The sequence below is a fragment of the Phascolarctos cinereus genome, unplaced genomic scaffold, assembly GCF_003287225.1.
Source record: "Phascolarctos cinereus isolate Bilbo 61053 unplaced genomic scaffold, phaCin_HiC Scaffold_1;HRSCAF=81, whole genome shotgun sequence".
Classification (NCBI taxonomy): Eukaryota; Metazoa; Chordata; class Mammalia; order Diprotodontia; family Phascolarctidae; genus Phascolarctos; species Phascolarctos cinereus.
In genome coordinates, this window is record NW_027555514.1 from 288,248,523 (window position 1) to 288,264,507 (window position 15,985).

Sequence of the window (15,985 nt, forward strand, 5' to 3'; positions counted from 1 at the left end):
ATGCGTGGGCCGTGGCCCCCGTGAGCAGGTGCTGCGGCTTGAGCGGTGCTTTGCCTGGCCTTTCGTTTTTCCTGTATGGATAAGGATCACATCCTGTACTGTCCTGGAGTAACTCCCAGTGTGATTGAGTCCCTTTCTAGGGAGAGAGAGATCTTCTACCAGGAACTCCTTTCTGCTTTGAGTCTTAGCACAATTGGGGTCTCACTGGGCTGGCCTCCACTTCCCTACCCCTCCCCTAAGGCCAGGGCAATCCCTAGCTACCCATAGCTTGGCCTTGGCTTCAACCCTGCCCTTGGATGAGCTGGGCCACATTCCTAGGCCACATCTGTTGTCCCCACCCATGCTTCCGCCCTCTCTCTGGAGCAGGTTGGGGCTGTTCTGGATGCTTTGAGCAGCTGCCTTTCCTCCCCCGCCCCATCAGGTCTGCTGTGGGCAGTCTGGCTCTTGACTCCATGGCAGGACTCTGGTGGAGCCCCTGGGCTCTGGGGCCCAGCAGGTTGGGAGGGGGGGGGATGGAGCAGCTGGAGAGAGAAGCCTCGGCCCCCAGCCGGGGATGGGCCTGCAGGGGCAGCCGAGCCTGGCACTGCCTCTGGGGGCTTGCCAGCATCGTGCTGTGGCTGTTTGTGTTTTCCTTGGCCCGCTGCTTCAGCATGGTGAACAGAGGGGAGAGGCAGTTGGCCGGCTGAGGATGGAGGCCAGAAAGGCCTGTCACTTGGCTGAACGAGGCTGCACGGGCCTTGCTGCTTAGCCTGGCCTTTTCTGAGGTTAAAGAAATTAGAGCCTTCCTGGGTGCACGCCCGCATGTGTGTGTGTCTGTGTGTGTGTTTTGTATATGACTCTGTGTGTGACTGTGACGTGGCCTCCTTGCATCCGGATCCATGTGCTGGCTGAGAAGGAGAGGGACATTTCTCTACCTGGCTCTTGGAGGGAGCCAGGCACCTTTTTCCCTGGGTCCCCAGCAGGACACCACCCTGGTGACTCATAGCTGTACTGGTTGGAGCAGTCCTCTCTCTCTGTCAGGGTGGCTGGAAGCTGCCCCACCCATCTGCTGCTGTCCACACTGAGATGAAGTGATGGGGAGGGACACAGACACCAGCTAGGACACCCATCCACACTCCCAGGTTGGAGTCAGCCTGGGGAGGAGGGGGAAGCAGCAGACTGAATTCTCCCTTTTGTCTGCTAAGGCCAGGGCCCTAAGCTGAGCATCCTGGCTGCCTGCTGCACCCTGGGAAGGGGGAGTCAGAGGTCCTGGGTTCAAATGCTGACTCTGCCACTCTTCCTCATAAGTAAAATGAAGACATGACTAGAGACGGCATCTCAGGGCCCTTCCTGCCCTTTCTCCTCCTGATCAGGAGACACTCAGTGTGGCCGTGTTGAGAGAGGGGGAGGGGGAGTAGAGGCATAGCCACAGAGGGAAATGGTTTTGGATGGAGACAGTATGTGTTGGGAGCAGGGACGATGGAGCCAGACTCTTCGACTCTTTTCAGGAGGCCAGGGGAGAGAAGTGACAGCCAGAGAGAGACAGGCAGGAAGCCAGGCTGCGTCTTTCCGGTAGAGCCTGAACCCTGGGGTCCCCTCCCTTCCGGGTGTGCCTAGGAGGTGGGATGGGGAGGGTACCCAGTCGAGTTCTGTGGAGGTGCCGGGGCTAAGGGGAAGGCAGGCAGCATTGATGGGAACCTTCACGGCCCTGTGAAGGAGGTCGTGGAGGGACCAAGCTGTCCTAGGCCCTGTTCAGACCACATTCATCCTTGATTGACAGGCTCCGGGGCGGGGAGGGAGGACTAGCTGGTGCTCACTTCCACATTTATTAACCACCTGTTGTATGTGGAGTGCTGTCCACTGTGCATCTTCCTGGAAGAATGACAGAGGGTGCCTAGGCCTTGAAGCTTTACTGGGAAACAGTGGAAGCCCAGATCCTTAATTGTACTTTAGAATAACTCAGGAGTGCACCAGCAAGGGCCCAGCAAAGTGCCAAAAGAGGCAAGGGAGGGCATGGGGGGCAGCGGCAGGGCAAGCTTCCAGTAGGAGACGTCTGCCTGGGACTTTAAAGGATGATTAGGAATTCATGGAGACGTGCAGAAGAGGAAGAGACTTGACAGAGATTAGATCTGACTTGAAATGGTTCCTGTCAAGGACCAGTGAGTGAAGGTTACAGGGAAATGGATTTTGATTGTATGTAAGGAAGGGGGTCCACACTTCTGTGGGGCTTGGGTAACTTCTCTTTCTAACTCTCAGATCCTCTGCTTCCAAAGATTGGGCTGTAGTGGGGGTGGGGGTAGAACTTTGGGGAAGGGAGGGGCTGTGGTGGCGGAGCTCGAGATGGGGAGATGTGGGAATCGGGCTCGTCGTAGAAGTCGTCCACCTTGATTTTAGCCAGGGGTTCACTAGCGTCTCTCGTGGGATTCTTGTGGACGGGATCAGGTCATGTGTGCAGAACAGCAAGACAGTTAGGTGGGCTTGGGACTGGCTCAGTGAACAGCCAAGACTCCCAGCATTGTCCTCAGTGATCAGAGTCAGCTTGGAAGAAAGAGGCCTGCAGCAGAGAATCGCGAGGTCCAGCCTTGGTCCTGGGTTGTTTCCCATCAGTTCCTTAGATGAAAGTCTAGACCACTGGCCTGTCAGGGGCCCTAGGACACCAGGAGAGGTAGTTCACTCACACGAGCTGAATTGGGGAAGATGAAGTATAAAGTCTTGGACTTGGCTTCCAGAAAGTCTCCATTGCATGCACAAGATGGGGAAGGAGGGCTAGAGAGATGTCTGCCTACCGGTGAGCGGGAGCGGTGCTTGGCCCTTGACAAGTGCAGTCACCAGCATGGGAACAAGGTTCCAGGGCGTAATCCTGCTGGCCACATCTGAAGTGCTGCACGTAGGCCTGGGCTTGTGGCCGGAGGAGGGCATCTAGAATGAGGGAGGGCGTGGAGAGCAGATCGCAGGGCGGTGGAAGGCACTCGTCGTTTGGAACTCAGAGAGGAGATCGGAGGTAGACGTGCAGAGACGTGGCCAGGAGTATTTGAAGGGCTGTTGTAGGGAGAAGAGGTTAGGCCTCCGAAGGCAGAGCCATGGGCAGGAGGAGAAGTTGTGAAAATCAGGCTCTCCTGCCCTGAGTGGGCTGCCTCAGGAGTCAGGGCGGAGTTTCCCTTCAGAAGAGATGTGTCAATGGAGGTTGGTCCGCCTAAGTGGCCTCCTCATCCCTGCCTGGTTCAGAAATGTTCTGATTCTGCAGGGGCAGAGGGCAACTGGAGGCCCCCCAAGCTTTCATTTGGAGCCCTCAGGTGTCAGCCATTGGGACAGCTGGGCCTCTTGCAGGCTCCGGGAGAGGAGCTGTTGGAAGGATGTGTTGATAGAGGAGTTTGGACATCCTTCTGGGGTGGGACGGGCTCTAGCTAGCTAGGGCTGTCCTGGGAGTACAGAGCTGTTCCAAGGAGACCTCCCTTTCCCCCACCCTGATCCCTCCAGAGTCCATCCCATCCCCCCTTAATAACGATTCTACTCCCTCCCCTGCATGCCTGGCCTAAGCCCCTGCTAGCTAGCCACAGCGGTCCCACTCTGCCTTCGCTTTTCCTCATGTTTGTCTCCGAGGCTGCCCTGGTCCAGGGCAGGGTGTGGAAAACCAGGAAGCAGGTGGCCCCTGCCTTTCACTAACCTCTGTGTCCTGTGTCCCCCGAGCCTTTCTCAGAAAGGAACCACCAGAGTGTCATGGGCTCTGGGCTCCATCCCCTGTTCCCCGAGCATTTCCTGAGGGCTCAGGCAGAGAGCAGGCGGGGTGGGGTACTACCTGTGCTCTGGAGGCAGCTGCTGCAATCAGTGCTAGCTCTGCCACCTCTGACTTCTCTGGGGGATCCTAAGCAAAGCACTCACTGCTCTGGGAGGGTCTCAGTTCGAGTTGCAAAGGCCATGAGGATTCTCTGGCCTGTGGCCGTCTGTCCCTAGCGCTAACATAGCCTTCGAGAGTCCAGTGCTGCAGGTACCCAGGCCTTCCACCTCGACCCACCCCCATGATCCCCCACACAGGGAGTATTCCACATCGGAGAGTGGCAAGCATCGAGTAAGCACCTGTTGTGTGTCAGGCGCCGTGCTGGGCATACAAGGACAAAGAATGAAATGTGCCTCACTCAAGTTAGATTCCAGTGGAGGGCACAGCCAGGACATATATAAGTATAGCCAGAATAAGTGAAGCATTTAGTAGGCACTTACTGTGTGCCAAGGACTGGGCCGAATGCTGGGGATCCAGCAGAATGGGAGACGGTCCCTGCTCTCAGAGCGTAGATGTCAAGGTAGATGGGGGGGGCTCCCTCATCTCCCGTTGCTCCTGTCTGTGGCTTGTTTGCACTTGGCTGTTTGAAGCTCCCATGAGACGAGGGGCCCTTGGAGGGCAGGGCTGGGGCTCATAGCCCAGTGCCCAGCAGCTAGTAGGTGCTTAATAGATTCTTGTTTTCTAACCAGCTCAGGTAGGGTACTGCCCTGGGAGGCTGGGAAAGATGGTGGTGCCTGTGGCAGAAATGGGCAGGGGTTTGGGGAGAAAGGACGAATTTGGGGCATGCAGTTGGAGGGATCTGATGAGCTGATGAGCCGGCGTGCTGGAGGACTGAGGGTCAGGGGAGAGAATGGGGCTGGTGACAAGCTCTGAGAGGGATCCCAGCCAGTGAGGGAGAGGGGAGAAGTGGCTAGCTAGGAGAGAGCCCCAGGAAACCCTTGCGGTGAAGGGGCAGAGCCGCAGGCATGAAGAGAGCACCTGGGGAAGGGGGGACCAGCAGTGCCTGGGGCGTCCTGGGGCTGAGCCGTGTTCTCCAAGGCCTTGAATGCCAGCTTACAGAATGCATGAGCTGAGGGTTGGAAGTGATCTAGCCAGACCGCTGCCTGAAAACTCCTTCTTTGGCCTTGTGAGGGGTGGGCCACCCTGTAACTGAAGGCTTCTGGGGAAGGAGAACCTGCTTCTTGTGCAGCTCGCTGGATTTGGAGTCAGGGAGACCTGAGTTCCAATCCAGTCTCAGACACTGACTAGTTGGGTGACCCTGGGTAAGTCACTTCCTCTCTGTCTGTTGCAGTTTCCTCATCTGTGAAATGGGGATAGTAATAGTGGCCGCCTCACGGAGTTGTAAAGATCACATGAGGGAATGTGGAAGGTGCCCGAAGTGTCATAGAAACCTTAGCTGATAGGATTAATTCTTAGGCTGTTCTGGCTTCTGCTGAGCATATGCTAGGGCCTAGCAGAATGCTTGGCCACATGTGCCCAGGCAGAACCATCAGTTAGACTTGAGAGCGATGGCCTTGTCCAGCTCTGGCCTCTTCTCCCAGCTCAGGACCCTCGGCTCCTCTCACCAAAGTGCCACTCCAAGAATTTGGCCTGAACTTTGCTGTGAGCAGACCCGGACGATTCCTGAGCACAATGGTCACCTCGTGGTGGTGGCCCAGGGTGGAAGCGGCAGTGGGCACTGTGCTATTGTGCTTGGGCTCTCTGGCCTCAGAGCCAGAGGGGCCTTGCCCAGGCCGTGGTGGGAGCTCACTAGGCGGGCGGGGGAGAAACAGGAGGAGGGTTGTGGTGGCTCTAGGCCTCTCCATTCTGAGCCCATTAGCATCTGTAATGCGACCTTTGGTCTGTGGTCAGTGAGTTGCCTGCATTGGAAGCAGAGAGGAAGGCCTGAGGCTCCAGGTGGGTGGAGGACAGTGAGCGCATTGCCTCCTCACCCTTAGGAAGGCTGTGCCCCCCACCCCTCCTCCAGTTGGGCACCTTGTCCAATAATTGCCCCTCCCATGGTCAGGGTGGAGAAAGCTGAGGGGTGCTGTAGTGGATAGAGCGTGGGGCCTGGAGTCAGGAAGACCTGAGTTCAAATCCAGCCTCAGAAGCTTACTAACTGTGTGACCCTAGGCAAGTCACTGAACCCTGTTTGCCTTAATCCACTGGAGAAGGAAATAGCAAACCCCTCCAGTTTCGTTGGCAAGACAATCTCATGGCCAGTGCTGGCGTGCTGTGGTCCCTAGGGTCACGAAGAGTCGGACACGCGTGAACAACAGCATGGTCAGGGGGGCCTTGTGTGTGTCAGGGACTGTCATCCTCTCTGCCTCCCCCCCCAGGTTCTCTGCCTTTGTGGTGGCTCGTGGTGAGGCCGGGGAGGAAGAGGGGAGCAGGAAGCTGAGGTTTTGTGAGCAGCCTCCAGAAGCCCTCAGTGCCCTTATATAGTCAGAGCTCTGGGCCCCCTCAGCTCCCGCCCACAGCCCTTGGCACCGTGGCTCTGGGCCCCTCTTCGGGCACCTTTGTGGCCCCTCAGCCCGTCAGCCGTGGCCACAGCCAGGCCTGGCTTGTAGTGAGTGGGGCTTTTCCTTTGGGTATCCAGGCTCCACCCTCCCCAGAACTAGCTGTGCCTGGTGATCAGGCCTGATATTGACTGGTCCAGGGCCCCTTGACTTCATCCATGTGGAGGGAGCTCCTAGCATGGAAACTCTTTCCCACTTAGCGGGGCCCGTCTTCCCCTCATCTTCTGTAGATTGGGAGTGTGGCTGACGTCTGAGAGGCTGAGGGGCCTGGCCGGGGTTGCGCAGCCAGTAGGGGTCACAGGCAGGGCTTGAACCCAGAAGGCATCACATGCATTCTCCATGACGCTGGGAGGTCAGTGCTGTTATCATCCTCATTTTGCCAGTGAGGAAACTGAGGCAGACAGGGGAAGTGACTGGCCTAGGGTCACACAGCTACTAAGTGTCTGAGACTGGATTTGAGTCCAGGGTCCAGATGCCATACTGTCTTCCAATGCCTCATTCCCCTTTTTTGTGGTGGGCTTTTGGCCCTGTTTTCAGCCTTCCACCCTTCCTGAGAGCTCTTTTGGGGAAAGGAGAAAAGTAGGCCAGAATGGGCTATTCCTTTTTGCCAGGAGGAGGGGGTGACTTCTCATCAGATGCTGCTGATCCCATCAGCTGGGGCTTTCTCCAGCGATGGGGTCAGCCTGGAGCTAGAGCCATGTCTCATCCATCTGACTTGTGGTCCCAGGCTCCTCCTCCATCCTTCAGGCTGGGGAGAAGGAGAGGGTTTCGGCTTGCTCAACAGCATTTCCCAGAAATGGAATCTCTCAGCTACTCTCTTGGGGCCTTTGATTCTCTGCTTTCTTTTTGGTGGGAATGGATGGGAAGGAGAACAGGAGCCTTGGCTGTTCTCTGCTGGCCTCCAGATTGCCCCAGTCTTCATGGGAAAGGAGTGCTGGGGTGGTGAGTCCCTTTGGAGGTGAGGCCTGGGCTTTGGGGGTGCTTGCCTGGCCTTAGAGACCCTCAGCCCCTTGGCCGTACTCGTGGCTTTCTTCCATGGGGGCGTCTTGAATCAGGCCTCCAGAAGCCCTGGGAAGGCTGTGGGGCTGGGCTGGGGGGAGGGGAGTTGGTAAGGGCTATGTTTGGAGCCCACTGCAGGGGCCCTGGAATGAGGGACGTGATGGGGAGGGTAGGATGCCTGGTTTCTGCCTCTCCTCCTTGTAACTTCCCTTTCCCTGGGGACAGCACTGCTTTCTGGCTGCTTTCTTAGACTTGGGGATGACTTCTGAGTGTGTTGGGGAGGGGCCCTTCATCCTGTCTTCCCCAAGGCCTAGGAAGCTGGCTTGGCTCTGCCTGCTGGCTCCCTGCGGTAAGGCAGGCAGGCAGGGATTGCAGTGGGCAGACTACCTGGGGATCCCTCCTGCTTCGTGGGACTGGTGCTTCCCTCTCCCACTCTGTCTGTGCACTGTCTGTCTGCACTTGAGGCTCTTGCTGGCCACATACTTCAGGTAGAAGAGCCCACCCTTTGGGCCCCACCATCCTCCCAGCTGTTGGAAGGGCACCCAGTGAATGTGCCTGTGTGGACAGTGGTGGGAGTAGAGGAGAGTGGTACAGGATTTCCCCCCCCCGCCCCAACATCCAGCTGGACTGGGATGAAGGGCAACATGATGTAATGGTGGGGGGGACACACACACCAAATGACTTCTGAGGCCATCCAGCTTAAAATAGCTGCTCCTGTAAGAAGCTGACCCAGAGGCTCTTGGAACTTACTCTATTTGAGGTTTCAGGGCTCTCCGAGGAGGAACGGTTGTGACCGGGCCGAGCTCAGGTTCCGACTGACCCAGCCCCACGGCCGAGGAGGGCACTTGCCCGTCTGCTGGCTTAGGCAGGGTTTCCTCTGCCTGGCACATGGAGCAGCCCTGGCTGCCTGATACAAAGAAGGCAGTGTATCTCCCCTCCAGCTTGGGGACCCAGGTTAGACACCTTCCTCCTAGCTTGGGAGGAGGCACTTTTGAATTTCTGACCTTGGTGGGCATGGGGTGCTCTCAGTTCCCTGTCTCATTTACCTTCTTGGTAGAAGAATGAGCTTGCCTCCTCTTAGAGACAGGCTGGCCTCTTTCTCCCCGCCACCCCCATCCCAGGCAAGCCAAGCTGATGTATGTGGACAGCTGCGAACAGAAAAGCATTAACCAGCCCATCATTGCCCACTGCTCTGGGAGGACAGTGGTGCTGGGGCTCCGCAGCCTGGCAGAGCCATCGCTAGGTTGGGGATAGCCCAGCCCCTCTCGTCCCAGCCACTGGGGAAATTCTGAGCTATAACCCCTCCAAGGCTGGAGAATGAGGTTACCCCAGGAGGGGACTATGGTAATGGACGGCTCCTCCTGTCTGTGGCTTAGGCAGAGGCCTGCTGTTTGCCCTTCTCAAGGCCAAGCCCCTGATGCCCACATGGAACGAAACAGACTTGGAGCTAGGGTTTTCCTCTAGCCTTTTTCTCTTCGTGTCCTTGGGTGGCCGGAGAGTGGGTGCCTTCTGCTCTCCTGCCTCCACACAGGACTATTTCGGGTGGAAATTGTGGGTTTGGGAGCCGCCTGGGGCCTGGGGGAGGTGGAGTTGCTTGGGGTGGCAGGGGTGAGGCACGGTGCCAAGGGCGGAGCTCCGGAGGCCTCATGGGGACTGAGGGGAGGCGTGAGTGGACACTTTTTTGGGCAGAGTGGTGTGAGGAGTCACTCTCTAGCCCGCCTACTGCCAGGCTCACATCTCCACCTGCCTCTTGGACAATTCGAACAGGGTGTACCATAGCCATCTCAGCCTCACAGTGTCCCCGGCTGAATTCTCTGCCTTTCTGTCCAAGCCCTCCCCCTTCCGCCTCTCTCATTTCTGTGGAGGGTACGATCATCCTCCCAGTCACCTGGCTCTGCCCCCGTTCCCCTCCCGCCTGGGCTGCGGGGGGGTTTGCCGGCCTTGAGTCTCTCCCCACACCAGTCCACCCTCTGTTCAGCCACCAGGGTAATTTCCCTCAAGTTCAGCACCAGCCATGTCCCACTCTCACCTCCCCACCAGTAAACTTCTGTGGCTCCCTGTGGCCTCCTGGATCAAATACAGAGTCTTCTGTTTGGTGTTCATTCAAAGCCCTTTGTGACCTGGCCCCTCCTCCCTCTCCAGTCTTCGTATACCACCTTCCCCAGCCCCCCAAAAAAAAAAGCCCCGGCCTTTTGGCTCTGGATGGGTTTCCTGGCCTCCCACCTCCAGGCCAGGAACGCTGTCCCCCCTAAAATCTTACCTTCTCCGTGAAGCCCTTCCTCATCCCCGCCCTTCTTTGGAGACTCACTAGCTATGTGACCCTGGGCAAGTCACTTAACCTCAGTTTGCCTCAGTTTCCTCCTCTGTAAAATGGGGATAACAGCCCCTCCCTCCCAGAGCTGCTGGGAGGATCACACAAGCTCATAACTGTCAAGCGCTTAGGCCTGGCACATAGTAGGTGCTGTAGAGGTGTTGCCTGTGTTCTCTCTTCCCTCTGTAGAGGACTTCCCGTTCCTGTTGTCCATAGCTCCTTGGGGGCAGGGGCTTTTGCCTTCCTTCCCTAGCCCAACACACAAGGGTGTCTGTGGTCTCTTCTAGAGGCCGGAGCTGGGCCCATGAACTTCTTCCCTCAGGGCCACCTGAGTGCTGTCCCCGTCCCCCCCAGTGCACACGTGCATAGTCACCTTCGGGGCTCTCCCCATCTCGATCCTTTCTAGGGGTTCTGATCTCGGAGCTCCCTATGCCAGCGTCTTGTGGTAGCAGAGGGGAAATGGCGCATTGAGGCTTGGGCTCGGCGAGGGTGACCAGAGGATGCTCTGGGTGGGTCTGTGCCTCTGATCGCTGGCCTCTTGTGCCCACAGGGAGTGGGGAAGGCCATGGGCAGATCCTACAGCGTTTCCCGGAGAAGGACTGGGAGGATAACCCGTTTCCTCAAGGAATTGAGCTGGTGAGTTGGGGGGACACTGCAGTCAGAGCTGTGGCCTGAGGGGAGTGTCCAGGCCCGGCTGGGCCCAGTGCTGGGTGTTGGGAGAGTTTCTGGGGCTCCCGTCGGTGTGGCCACACCGGGGCGTGCTGGGCTCCTGCCTCCCCTTTCCCTGCCAGCTCTGGGCAGGAAGGACAGACGGTGTGGCTGGGAGGGCCTGATTTCCCGGGGCCTGAGGCCTCAGGCCAGGCATGAGCCTTGAGTCTCAGGTTAGGCCCAGGATCATCGGAGCCAAGGAGCGGCTTGCTGGTCTGGGGGGAGGCTTGGCCGGGGACGGGCGCCTCCTTAGAGGAAAGCCCTTCATTAGAGCCGTGCTGGAAACTATCCCCATGGCGCAGCCCTCCTGCACTCAGTGTCTCTGTGACTCCTCAGAGAGCTGAGAGGGGGCAGCTGCTGTGCCTCCGTTTTTAAGATGAGGAAACTGAGGCTCTGAGATTCCCGGGTTACCCAGTGAGTCAGTGACAGCCAGCGCTCCAGCCTGGGCCCCCCCGCACCCATGGCTGGAGGTGACGCCCGACAGCGGGGGCCAGCGTGGCCGGATCACTCCTGATTCCTCCCTTCCTTCCAGTTCTGCCAGCCCAGTGGGTGGCAGCTGTGCCCCGAGCGGAACCCACCGACCTTCTTCATCGCTGTTCTCACTGACATCAACTCGGAGCGGCATTACTGTGCCTGCCTGACCTTCTGGGAGCCTGTGGAGCCCTCCCAGGTCAGGCTGGAGCGGGGTGGGGGAGGGGGGGTGGGGAATGGGATTCTGAGAGGGTGGAGAAGAAGGACTAACCTGGGGCCGTCCTCACTCCCTGCCCCCAGGCCCCAGTGTGCAGCGGAGAGGAAGAGGAGGAGGCTGGAGAGAGGCCCTCACCTTCAGCCCTGGTGCCCCCCCCCCAGCTGTTTGCCCCGAAGACCCTGGTGCTGGTGTCCCGGCTGGACCATGCTGAGGTGTTCCGGGTGAGGAGGGAGCTGTGTTGGGTGGGCCTGGGCACCACGTGTCGCAGATTCCTGCCCCCTAACCGGGGCTCCCTGCCTCTCCTTTTCTGCAGAACAGCCTTGGTCTCATCTATACGATCCATGTGGAGGGGCTCAGTGTGTCCCTGGAGAACGTCATCGGCAACCTGCTCACTTGTACCATTCCGATCACTGGGGCTCCCAGGTGGGCCCAGCCTCAGGGCGGCTTGGGGGAGAGGCTTCCAGGCCCCTCCTCTTCCGCAGTGTCACGTCGGTCGGTCTCTCCCCTCACTGTCCTCTGACTCCCTGGGTCTGTCTCTGTGCCTTTTGCTTTCAGGCCTCTCTCTGTCCTCTTATTCTCTGGGCACCTGTGTGTCTGTCCTCTCAGTTCCTGGGCACCTCTGTCCGCCCTTCCGTTTGGGGTGGCTCTTTCCTTGCCCCCTTATCTGATTGGTCGTGTGTCTCTAACTGTGTCTCTCTGTCTGTCCTGCGCAGCCGGACTCTGTGGAGGAAGGAGCGGTATGGACCACTAACCCCCCCACCCCCAGGGCCCCTGTATCTGTCCGTGTCCCCCGAGGCAGCCTGGGGAGGGGGTCCAGTCCCTCTCTCTAGGTGTGGCCCTTTGGTAGCCATGGGGCATGTCCGGGCAGGTGGTGCCCTGGGCATAAGCCCTGGGGAGAGAACCTGCAGTTGGGAGGGGACAGAGAAGTGTGAGGCTCCAGCATGGCCTGGGAGCTAAGCCAACCCCGTCCCTCTCTGCAGAGGACCATCTCCCTAGGCGCCGGTGACCGCCAGGTGATCCAGACGCCCCTCACAGACTCACTGCCCGTCAGCTGCTGTAGCGTGGCCCTACTCTTCCGACAGCTGGGTGAGGGAGGCCCTGACCTGGTGGGGCAGACAAAGGTTCTGGGGGCAGACGGGTGAGCTGTTGTCCATGGGGGCGGCTTAGCTTGCGGGGGAAGACCCAGGAGTGGTGGAGGAAGCGTGCTTCAGAGGGGTGGACTGAGGAAAAGCCGCCCTCCCCTACGAGAGCTTCCTGCAGGTAGGATGGGGCTGTGCAGGGGCCTGGGGCTCCTCCTCACTTGGGGGGGGGATCTTCATTTGTCAGGCGTGTCTAGTGAAGAGACCTGCAGGGGCTGGGCCGGGCCCTCCCAGCCTGCCCGTCCTCTGCCTTCTTGGGGGGAGGGGGCACCGCCTGAGCCCACCGTCTGCTCCCAGGTATCACCAACGTGCTGGCCTTGTTCTGTGCTGCACTCACAGAGCACAAGATTCTGTTCCTGTCACGGAGTTACCAGCGGCTCACTGACGCGTGCCGGGGCCTGCTCGCCCTGCTCTTCCCCCTCAGATACAGGTACCAGGCCCCAGGCCCGTCGTATCCCCGGGGGATGCCCCTGTGCCCACCTCCCCCAGCTCCAGGGTCGCCTCTGACACCCCCCACCTGTTTCAGCTTTACCTACGTGCCCATCCTGCCCGCGCAGCTCCTCGAAGTTCTCAGCACCCCCACACCGTTCATCATTGGCGTCAACTCCCTGTTCCAGGCGGAGACCCAGGAGCTGGTGAGGAGATTCAGAGAAGAGAGCTGAGGCAGCCTGCCCTGCCCCCCCCCATTCCTGGCCTTCTGACCTCCCACTTTTGGCCTCAGGCACTTACTCTCTGTGTGACCTTGGCCCAGTCACTTTACCCTCCCTTAGCTGTGCTGGCCCATAGTAATGGCTCTGCACATGTCACCTGTCATCGTTCTCTTGTGGCCGTCGCCCTCCCGCGTGGTTCCCCGCCCATGGGCTCGCCTCGCCAGGTGGCCTGTCCCTGAGCCCAGCACTGCTCCTTCCCGCTCACAGCTCGACGTGATCATCGCCGATTTGGACGGGGGAACGGTCACCGTCCCAGAATGTGTGCACATCCCGCCCCTCCCTGAACCCCTGCACAGCCAGACTCACAGTGCCCTCTGCATGGTGAGTGAGGCTGGGGTCCCCAAGCGCTGGGGCCGGGGAGCTGCGGATGCCCCCCAGCGCGGGGGGTGCCCCTGCTCTCATCTGCCTGTCTCTGCAGGTCCTAGACCCCGAGCTGGAGCGTGCTGACCTGGCCTTTCCGCCCCCGGCCACCTCCACCTCTTCCTTAAAGATGCAGGTATTTTGGGAGTGGGGAGCAGGGGTGACTGGGTGCTGGTGTTGGGAGGCCCCCCGCAGGCGCTCAGGCTCCGCTTCCCTAGGACAAGGAGCTCCGGGCTGTGTTCCTGCGCCTCTTTGCTCAGCTGCTCCAAGGCTACCGCTGGTGCCTGCACATAGTACGTATTCATCCGGAGCCCGTGATCCGCTTCCACAAGGTGAGCCCCACAGCCCCCACCAGCCTGGGACCCCCAGGGCCGAGGGCACAGGCCCTGAGCCTCCGTCCCTGTCCCACAGGCCGCGTTCCTGGGCCAGCGGGGCCTGGTGGAGGATGACTTCTTGCTGAAGGTGCTGGAGGGCATGGCCTTCGCGGGCTTCGTGTCGGAGCGGGGCGTCCCCTATCGGACCACGGACCTGTTCGACGAGGTATGGGCCGCTCTGGGGTGGCAGGGGGCTGTCCCTTTGCTGGGGCCCCCCCTTCCACCCGGCTCTCCTCCCTCTCCTTAGCTGGTGGCCAACGAGGTGAAGCGGATGCGGGCCGACGAGAACCAGCCACAGCGCGTCCTGCGCCACGTGAAGGAGCTCGCCGAGCAGCTGTACAAGAATGTAGGGGGCTGAGGAGCCGGGGGGGGTGGGGGCCGGCCTGCCCCTGGGCTGCCAACCCTCAGGTGATCCTCACCCCTGTGCTCTGCCAGGAGAACCCGTACCCCGCCGTGACGATGCACAAGGTGCAGAGGCCCGGGGAGGGCAGCCACCTGCGGCGGGTGCCGCCACGCCCCTTCCCGCGCCTGGATGAGAGCACGGTGCAGTGGATTATCGACCAGGCCACTGCCAAGCTGCAGGGCGCCCCCCCTGCCGTGCGGGCCGAGAAGAAGGCCACTGTGCCCTCGGGGCCCCCCATGGGTGAGCCCCCTGCCGGGGTCTGGGGTAGGGGTGGGGGATTGGGGGGGGGGTTGGTTGGGTGGGCGGATGCCACTGATGCCACTCGCTCCCCAGCTGCCATCGTCGAGCGCAATGGTGTGGTCCATGCCAACAGCGCCCGGCGGCTCGAAGTCGTCCGAAACTGCATCTCTTACGTCTTTGAGGGGAAGATGCTGGAGGCCAAGAAGGTAAGGGGTGGGGCTGGCCAGGAGGTGGGGGGCCCTGGGGGAGGCGGGCGCCACAGCCTCACTGCGCTGCGCCTCCAGCTGCTGCCCGCCGTGCTGCGGGCTCTGAAGGGCCGAGCTGCCCGCCGCTGCCTCACACGGGAGCTCCATCTGCACGTGCAGCAGAACCGAGCTGTTCTGGACCACCAGCAGTTTGACTTTGTGGTGCGCATGATGAACTGTTGCCTGCAGGTGAGGGCCACGGCCTGGGGGCGGGGGTGGGGCGGGGCCGTCACCTGTGCTGAGCGTGACCGCTGCCCTGCGCTCCCCAGGACTGCACGGCCATGGACGAGCACGGCATCGCCGCGGCCCTGCTGCCCCTGGTCACTGCCTTCTGTCGGGTGAGTTATGGGCCCCCGGGTCCTTCCCTCCCCTGCTTGTGGGCCCAGGGTCCCGTGCCCTGACCCCACCCCCCACCCCCCGTCGCCCCTGAAGCGCCCTCCATGGGGGGACGGCCGAGATGAGAGCTCCCCAGGTGAGCTGCCCCTCGCCCCCGCCAGTGTCAAGGGGATTGTTGCTCAGGCCAGACTCGCGCCCGAGGCCTCCAGGCCCTTGTGCTGAGCTTCCCTGCTGCTCCCAGCTGTAAGGCTGCTTGGTGGTGACCCTTAGCTGGGCCTGGTCTTTCTAGAAACTGAGCCCTGGGGTGACGCAGTTTGCGTATAGCTGCGTCCAGGAACACGTAGTGTGGAGCACCCCCCAGTTCTGGGAGGCCATGTTCTACGGGGATGTGCAGACTCATATCCGTGCCCTCTACTTGGAGCCCACGGAGGAGGAGGACCTCCCTTCAGCTAAGGTGGGGACAGGGGAGGTGCGGCCCTGCCCTTGGGGAGCCCCAGGTGTGGGGGGGAGGGGTCAGGGTTGGGGGAGACGTGGCCCTGCCAGCCCCCGGGGAGCCCCAGGGCAGGGGTTGGGGGAGGAGCAGGGACCACTCTCCTTGGAGCGCCTGCTGAGAGGTCCCGCTCCCTGGGGCAGGGGGAGGTGGGCCCCACCGAGGTCAGCGCCCCAGGGAAGGAGGACGAGGAAGACGAGGAGGAGGAAGAGAGGTCGGCCCTGGACGTGGCCTCAGAGCAGCGGCGCCTGTGGCCCACGCTGGGCCGGGACAAGCAGCAGGAGCTGGTGCAGAAGGAGGAGAGCACCGTGTTCAGCCAGGCCATCCACTATGCCAACCGCATGAGCTACCTCCTGCTGCCCCTGGACAGCAGCAAGAGCCGTCTGCTGCGCGAGCGGGCTGGCCTGGGTGACCTGGAGAGCATGAGCAACAGCGTGGTCACCAACAGGTGGGTGTATGGGCGCGGGTGGGGCTGGGGCTGGGGGTTGGGCGGGTGGGGCAGGGGACCGCCATGCCCACCCCCTCCTCCGGGCGCAGCATGGCGGGCAGCGTGGCTGAGAGTTACGATACGGAGAGCGGCTTCGAGGACGCCGAGACGTCGGATGTGGCGGGAGCCGTGGTGCGCTTCATCAACCGCTTTGTGGACAAGGTGTGCACCGAGAGCGGCGTCACCAGCGAGCACCTGAAGGGGCTGCACGTCATGGTGCCAGGTAGGGTGCGGCTGGCGCGG

General features: G+C 60.7%; 1 protein-coding gene across 1 annotated transcript in view; it reads left to right on the plus strand.

Moving 5' to 3' along the window:
• Positions 1-15,985, plus strand: part of SBF1 (SET binding factor 1) — a 45,665-nt gene that overhangs the window by 3,444 nt on the left and 26,236 nt on the right. Inside the window, exons 2-21 of the mRNA XM_078147917.1 lie at positions 10,113-10,198; positions 10,803-10,940; positions 11,042-11,179; positions 11,272-11,374; positions 11,664-11,695; positions 11,939-12,044; positions 12,395-12,527; positions 12,624-12,732; positions 13,015-13,128; positions 13,226-13,303; positions 13,386-13,499; positions 13,579-13,707; positions 13,789-13,887; positions 13,977-14,184; positions 14,278-14,390; positions 14,469-14,618; positions 14,699-14,767; positions 15,055-15,219; positions 15,399-15,703; positions 15,793-15,965. Of these exons, the coding sequence (XP_078004043.1) occupies positions 10,113-10,198; positions 10,803-10,940; positions 11,042-11,179; positions 11,272-11,374; positions 11,664-11,695; positions 11,939-12,044; positions 12,395-12,527; positions 12,624-12,732; positions 13,015-13,128; positions 13,226-13,303; positions 13,386-13,499; positions 13,579-13,707; positions 13,789-13,887; positions 13,977-14,184; positions 14,278-14,390; positions 14,469-14,618; positions 14,699-14,767; positions 15,055-15,219; positions 15,399-15,703; positions 15,793-15,965 (2,562 nt within the window). The remainder of the gene's footprint in view (positions 1-10,112; positions 10,199-10,802; positions 10,941-11,041; positions 11,180-11,271; positions 11,375-11,663; positions 11,696-11,938; positions 12,045-12,394; positions 12,528-12,623; positions 12,733-13,014; positions 13,129-13,225; positions 13,304-13,385; positions 13,500-13,578; positions 13,708-13,788; positions 13,888-13,976; positions 14,185-14,277; positions 14,391-14,468; positions 14,619-14,698; positions 14,768-15,054; positions 15,220-15,398; positions 15,704-15,792; positions 15,966-15,985) is intronic.